At 44.7% G+C, this 7,753-nt stretch overlaps 1 protein-coding gene across 2 annotated transcripts in view; it reads right to left on the minus strand.

Annotated features, from left to right (window-relative positions):
- The window catches only part of SMYD1 (SET and MYND domain containing 1), a 24,730-nt gene extending 19,524 nt beyond the window's left edge, over positions 1–5,206 (minus strand). For both annotated transcript variants that reach the window (XM_010079292.1, XM_010079291.1), the window contains exon 1: positions 5,061–5,206. In XM_010079292.1, coding sequence (XP_010077594.1) covers positions 5,061–5,197 — 137 coding nt within the window. In that variant the 5' untranslated portion in view covers positions 5,198–5,206. The remainder of the gene's footprint in view (positions 1–5,060) is intronic.
- Between the last annotated feature and the right edge of the window lie 2,547 nt (positions 5,207–7,753).

A 7,753-nucleotide genomic window follows, 5' to 3' on the forward strand; every position in this document is an offset into this window, starting at 1 on the left:
CTTTCAAAGCAGAGGCTGTAATACTTCATTAAACACAACAGCCTGAGGAAATGCACCTACTCTCTCAGCAGTGAAAGGAAAAGAGTTATTCAATAGCTGGCTTCTACTGAGGATACCTGTAACAGTGAATTATTAACAGAAGAAGAGTTTTGCTCCTTTAAAAAGGGAGCTGGAACTTAGCACTTTTAGCTTTAAAACACCAGGGGTGACACATCCTAGTTTGTCTGATTCAAGTGGAGGCTTTATTTTAGACTCGTTTTAGACTATTTTATCCTTAGACTTTCATTACAAGCTTTCTAAGCCTCTTTTTAAAGAGGTGTGTGTGTGGTTTCCTTCAAAAAAAGCTAGTTTTTCTCTCAGGATTTATTTAAGCTTTTGAACAAATGAGAAAATAATTAAAAAATCAAACCCCAGAAAATTCTAAACAATGTGCATATGATCACATTAGCTCTCAGTTTTTATTGGTATCAACTCAAAGAATTTGCTTCCATAATCTTTTCAGAGTCATACCATTATGGAAAAGTTTGCATTTCTTATATCCCTAGGTCATCCCAGCTACAATAATGGAGCTCCCCACATTTCCCTTGGAAAATGTTTTGGGCCTGCCTCATACATCAAAAAGGAGTGCAAAAATGGCACAATCTCAAGTTTTTATCAATTTGCAGATCACTCATCAAGCAGATTTTCAGGTGATCTTGGCTTTTTACCACATGACACTGTTTGCCTTGACTACTGTCTCTGAAATTCCACCAGTTAAAGAGCAAAACTTCTCTGGATGAATGTTGACAGAGATATATTGGGCATCCCCATACCCGTAGGAAATGTAAACTCTTACAGGCTTGGGAGCCAACTGTCATGCCAGAGGAGAAGGTCACATACTGTACATTGAGCCCAGGCGATGGGAATGTCATCGTCCTGAAGGTGCCTGTGAGGAAAGGAGACCTGGGATCTTCAAAGAGAAAGTAAAGAGGGAGCAGGGAAGGATTAAACCCCAGCATGTAAGCAGAGCACTAGAGAAAGCTTCAGTGAGAGTTAATGCCAATGGGGAACACACAGGAGGTTTGCAAATTGAAAAATGACCCCAACAAAGGCAAAGAATTCCTTGAGAAGATATATTTCCAAACTTCTGCATCTATTTTACGGCCTGACACTTGTGTCTTCTGAGTGCTATTTCAGCTGATAACAGCAAGGCTGATTCAAACACAGATCACAGCATGTGTCTGCACTTTATCCAAACAGCAAAATACTGGAGATGACACTGAGTTCTGCACCCCCTTTCAATCAGTATTCACTGCCTCCCTAAACAGCCTGCTCTGTCTAGGTCAGATAGAAGTAATGGGCTTGATGCAGGAGTCAACACCAGGTAACCACTCTGTTAAGGAAAAGGTTATGAATCATAGAATCATAGAATGGTTGGGGTTGGAAAGGACCTTTAAAAGTCATCTAGTCCACCCCCCCGCAATGAGCAGGGTTAGCCTTGCAAGTCATACCCTGGCCTTAAAATCTAAGAAACTGTGAGCTGGCTGATGTCTATAGGAACCTTCTTTAGCTTTGAGTTTTATGTACTTTTGGACTAAAACTCTCTGGCACTGGCTAAGAAACCACTGCTCAGCTGACCATCATTGGGTTGAGGAGTACAAGACCTCACCAGCCTTGATGACTTCAGGTCCCCGTGACCTTCAGAGTCTTCCAGGGTGGGATGCAGTCTGCAGATTCAAACATCTAGATGTGCTCATCTGTGCTCTAGGTGTCTAAGTAGAGAACCCATCAAAACACCCAGCAGGATCTAGAGAGCCAGTCAGCTCACTGAGGTAGGTGTCTGTGTTCAGTGCACATTATAGTGCGCCATTGACTATAAGGGACACTTAGGACTGGATTCACTGGCCTGGACATAGGAGCCTAGTGTTATTTTAGGTTCTGAAGGGACACCCATCTGGCCTGAAAGGCAGCCTAATTCTCATAAATCCTATTTTGTGCCTGTCAGCTCGCAGAGGATGTCCCAGACACCTTGGGGTGTCTCAAATGACACTAAACACTTATGGCAACTGAATCCTGCCCTTAGCTTTATGCAGACACTTGTCACAGACCTTAATTTTGGGTATCTTAATTTGCAATCTGAGTCCCAAAGCATATTGCTGGACAAGCCATAACATCACCCTGGAGGCTGGTCCAGTTAAATTGATGGGTCTTCCTTGCTCAGAGTATGATGGCTGGTGATAAGAGTTTTGTCAGAGAAAACATTTCTCCTTTTCCTGGCAAAACAAAATTCTCAACACTTCCTCAAACTCAGCCTCCTACTGAAAGACAGACATTTGCAGAGTGCAGGTGGGTGACAGCCTAACATCAAAATTACATCCACAGTTCCTCACATCAATATATAGAGAAGGGCCTTTGCATCATCACATATTTGGTCAGGAGCCGAGCCAAAAAATTTAAACCCACCAATCACTCAGATTGGAATCCCCTTTCCATAGTACAGATACACACTGCTTTCAGCAAGAGACAAAGATGCTGAATGGAATTAGGATGAGGGACTCTGGACTTTGGGTTTCCCAATGCAGGGTGAGACCCTTTTTGACAGTATAGACTCAACACCAACTTTAGGTCCTGGAAATGCTTGTTCATGGGCATGGAAAAACACGTGCCTCTTCATTGGACTCCTCATCCATGCAGAGGCAACAGCAGTTCTTTCAGGGCAAAACCAGCCACCATGACCTAGTGTGGACTTATTCTGGCACATCCTGCAAATATCCAGGCTACCCTCCTCCAGCAATCAATTCACTGGGGGTTATGCAATTGAATACCCCCGGAGAGCACAAGAAGGTATCTTCAAAACCAAAGGATTATACACATGTGAAAAATATCAGAGCCATTTTCACAAGGAAAATGCATGTTTCTATTATATCTCTGGTGCAGGATTTTCCCTGCTGAGCACCAATCAACAAGAATTTAGTTAGCACCGTCTGCTTCAGAGATTTTGGGAATGCATTTCACCACTGACATATATAAAGTGCTTTGGGATGAAACATGCCACGGGAGGGTAAGAGTCAGTTATTGCACAGCAGCACCAAGAAAAAGCAGAGAGACAAGAATGACTGAAGCCATCCCCATCCTCAGCAGCCGCACAGAAGGGATGTGTTTACCTTGCCTCCCTGCTGCTCAATGTCTGGACCTGCCCTCTGGGAGCTAAACAAACCCAGTCTGGGGAGGGGGGGAAGCACATCTCTTCCCATCCGAGGTTTTCTCTTGGAAACCCAAGCCTAAGACACAATCTGCAGTCTCAGAGCTGATGTGGCGATAGTTTCTCCCCTTATCTCACATTACACAAGTGACATTTGAAAATGCAGTGAAGTCACAGCTCTTCAACATGGGCAGCTCTGCTCTGTGCACGATGCTTGCAACATTTCACATCGAAGAAAAAAATTTCTCAACCAGCAATCAAAAGACAAAATGTTTCCAATGGTTTAAGAGATAATTAGTATTTTTAATACGGCATATGGCAGAAATAATTGTCCATAGGCACTTCCAAAACAAACAGAGCATCACAGCAAGATTCCAGCTAGTGACACAAGTGAAACTGAAGCACAAGAACTCAAAGGACACATCAAGGAGAGATGGCTTGGTCACTAACTACTGTCATTGAACTCAGGGTTAAGAATTCAAGAACTTAACATTTTAAAATAAAAAATGACATTTTTAATGTGAGTGCTTGCAACGACATATTAAAATAAAAATTAAAAAGTATCATTGCTGCTATTATAAAGATTCATAAACACATTCACAAAAACCCACAAAAGACACAAAAAACCTTATTTCCTGCTCTGTCCATTGAATCCCCAATTCTCTGCTATTGCCAGATCACACAGAAGCACGAATCAGCTTCAGCTACAAGATGACCAGGATTAAAACAGCATCATGAACTCTGCTTGCATCCCGGACTTACTTAGCAGAGCTGACTCAATCTGGGAAAGCTCAGCCAGGCAGAATCACCCACTGCCCTATTTAGGGTGCACAACATTCACTAAGCATTGGCAGTTTGTGGCAAAAAAAATCAGTATCGGGACTCACCACGGCACCCACGAAGAATGCTCACAAATTTCCTAAGCCCAGAATTAAACCTTCAGCTGTCATCTAAGTCCTCAGTTAAAAAGTTTGGGCTAAATTCTCTTCTCAGCATATGATAAGGCTGAACAAATTCCCTTCACATCTGAGGCTTTATTCTAGATTTATCCCATGGGAGATTAACACAGAAATCAGTTCTTTGTGTCTCTTAGCTTTCGGGGTACTTTAAGTGAATCTTCCAGTGATTTGAAGGGCAGAAGCAGGCACCTACCAGCCACACTGGCAATGCGGGTTAACTGAATGTTGTTCGTCCTTCAAACAAGCAGCAAAAAAGAAAAACGCGTATGCACCAGAATTCAGCTCCTGGCTACATCAGTGTGAACAAAACTTTAAAACCAGTCTCGTGCAAGAGTGAAAGCAGAAACTTGTCTCCAGTTAACTCAGCAAGCTATAAATATAAAATCACTTTAACAGAAACAATATAACTCGCAGATCCCCACTAGCTTCTAGTTTGAAGGCAGCTGGCGATGAAGCTGTGTGTATAGCTGGGAAGTGCTACACGTGAGCAGAGCACAATGTGAATCACTTTTATCACATGTCATACAGCGGAGGCTTCAGCAAAATCAGCCTGAGATTGCTGTACCTCAATTAGACTAACTCCCGGCAGTGCACCGGAGCGTAACATGGGTCCGGTTTTGTGAGGCACTGAATACACCCAGTTTTCACTGCATTTGGTAAAAGCTGATGGCACCGAGCACCTTGCAAGATCACATTCTGGAAACAGATTGCACCAGGTTAAAAGTAAAAAAGCGGATCTGAGCCCTGGGAAGCACATTCACTGTAAGCTGTGAATGTGTGTTCAGGGAAGTGCTTCTGACTTCCCTTCGCACCCTTCTCTGACATTGTCCAGATGCTTTCAAACTTTCACCCGCCCAGCCAGATGAAATTTTGCATCGAGATTACTTTTGGTCTGTGTTTTACAAGTGCTTTTTTCTTACCTATCAAAAACCACGGCTGCATAGGCTGGCTCCGCAAAGATGACATCCCCAGGCAAGAATTCCTTCTGGGCTTTCAAGCCCCTGCCTTTGCCTTCAGACGTGAACACTTCCACTGACTCCATTCCCCCTACGGTCATCCCAGGGACAAGGCTTGGGAGGTGGGTATCTCAGAGTGAGCCAAATCTCCCGTCACTCCTGTCAACTTCGACTTACCACAAGATCACACTTATAAAAGGGCTGGCCTCCCCACACCCCCGGCTGCACCGCTTCCCATAGGAGGGCAAGGGGGTGGGAGCAGGAGGGAAAGATCCTCTGCACAATATCGCCAGCCTATGCAGGGAAGGCACAGGCTGGAACTGCTGTTTCCGTAGGAAACCCCTCTCCAAAAACCACGTTTGGAATTGTTTCTCCCAGCCACAAGCAGTTGTATATGTTACGACTCAGATTAATTTATACTCTCCCATTAGAGGGAGAATGTATTCTCTTTGCAGGGTATTTTTAGCAACCACATGCTTCTGTCTCTCAGGAAGCAACAGCTGAGACAGTGGGACGGGGAGGGCTGGTATGCATATTTCTGACCCCTTCCACTGCCGTCTCGCTTTTTCCAGAAATTAAACAATGCTGCTTTATTTTTACCCTCTAGGAGATGGACAGCATGTTTAGAGGCAGGGATAACAGTGAAACACACCCCTTGAAATTCTCTGCATCCTCTGTCACCACCAGAGCCTGGAAAAGGGGACTCACTTCCCAAATGCCAGCACCAGCGGGTGCACGGAGCAGCGTGGAAGGAGCTGGAAGGACAGCAGCAGTTCACTGCGGGCTGCAGAAGCAAAGCAGGACATCTCAGATACTCACACAATTTTGGATGCACTAAACCTCTTTGAAAGGGCAGTGCATTTGAGAGCACTCCCCACCTCCAATGCTCAGCTGTAAAAGAGACGGGGGAATCTGAGCCACCTTTCTGGAAAAGGAGGGTCCAGCAGAGACCAAACCCATGAGAAGCCAGGCCCTGGCTTTGCCCTCTGCTCCCAGCAGCCACTACAAGGTAGTGGAGACGTAAGGGAAGGCCTCCATGTATAAGAGTGAACCTTGCTGTGGAAATTGAACTCAGCCCGTATTGTCACTCAGCATTTTCTTCTCATTTATTAGCACTTTGCAGGGCTGTTTCCTGCTAATCTCACCCTCCTACCACTAGGAAACCTGATGCTATTTCCTCCCGGATCTCTAAGCATCGCACAGGTATCAGTGTTTGCAAACCTCTTCCCACACCTCCACGCTGCACAGAAAAACCTGTCTGATTAACAGGGAAAGTGAAGTGTGGAGAAATAAAGAGGGTAATTCCCATGCATCTCATGACTGTAAAAGAAATGCTTTGCCTTGCCAAGGCAGCGGGAAGTATCGTCATGCTCTTCAAGATAGTTGTAGAACTGCTCAGCATCTTCTGCTAAAAGCTGCTGGCAATTTTCCTTGCCTGCAAATGAGGTATGATATCACGCTTCAGCACAAATATCCTGTGTTACAGTTTGCCCGCGTGCGCCAAGCACAAACCATAGCAATCCACAACTCTATAAATTCAGGGTGATCTGGGTGTTCATGTGATTATGAGCAACGTTCCCTGAACAAGCAGACTCCTCCACTCATACTGAGGAGGGCCAGAGAGATCAGAGAGCTGTCAGCACAAACCTCCCAGCATTTCCACTGTGCAGCGTAGAAAAGTCACTACAACCAATTAGCCACGAAAAGCAATTACAACTTTAATTGTAACTTTCTACTTGTGTGATACATGATGTCAGAATGCTCTGGTCTCACCTGTTACCCATGTATAATTCCCCTGAGTGTCAGTGCCTTTTAGATACATACATTTGCCAGTAAAACTTTAGCACCTCAAAATCAGGTGCTGATTTTTTTTCCCCCCCCCCCCAAAAAAAAAAAACAAAAAAAAAACCACAATTTGGCTTGTGGCTCTGTGGAGCCCAGTCATTAATCACACTAGACACTGTTTCTGATTCCCAAATAACAAAGAATATAGACTAGACTAAAATAACAAAGAATATAACAAAGAATACATCTTTTCAAAGTAGCCAACTAAAACCAACAGATCAAAGTCCTTCTAGAACAGAGGTACAAGAGACCAGGTCTCTGCATGGGCAGACAACTGTGGTGTACCCAGGACAATGCACCCCTCACCCCCTCAGATCACAAAAAAGTCCCACATTTCTCCCCTTCCAGCCTGGTGAATGCCACAGTGGTGTGTGCTCAGCCAGGTCGCACAGGAGGACATCAGCCATCCGGCTGCATGTCACACCCCCAGTACCATCGGGCCACAGTTTCAGAACCAGCTGTGTGCAGAAATACGGTGGTAAAATTGTCGATCTGAACAGAAAACACCAGGAAAGTTGGAAAGAGCCAAGATAGGCTGGATAACAAGGATAAAATACCTATTTGGAGTCATGACCCTACTTTCAACCCCTTGGAAACACACTGAATTTCAAAGCCAGCCGGAGAGGCACAAGGAGCACTGAGCAAGGGTTATTCTGTGCTGTGGATCTGTAGGATATTGGGCTGGAAGGGTGATGGCCCCGTCCTCCTAACAGCAAAACTAACAGCACCCTCTGCTGCCCTCTAAAAATTTATCCAAAGCACAATGGTGGCAAATTTAAGCGCTGTAGCTTTGGACTGCCGTGAGCGGAAGT

This window comes from Pterocles gutturalis, unplaced genomic scaffold, assembly GCF_000699245.1.
Source record: "Pterocles gutturalis isolate BGI_N339 unplaced genomic scaffold, ASM69924v1 scaffold49813, whole genome shotgun sequence".
Taxonomy (NCBI): Eukaryota; Metazoa; Chordata; class Aves; order Pterocliformes; family Pteroclidae; genus Pterocles; species Pterocles gutturalis.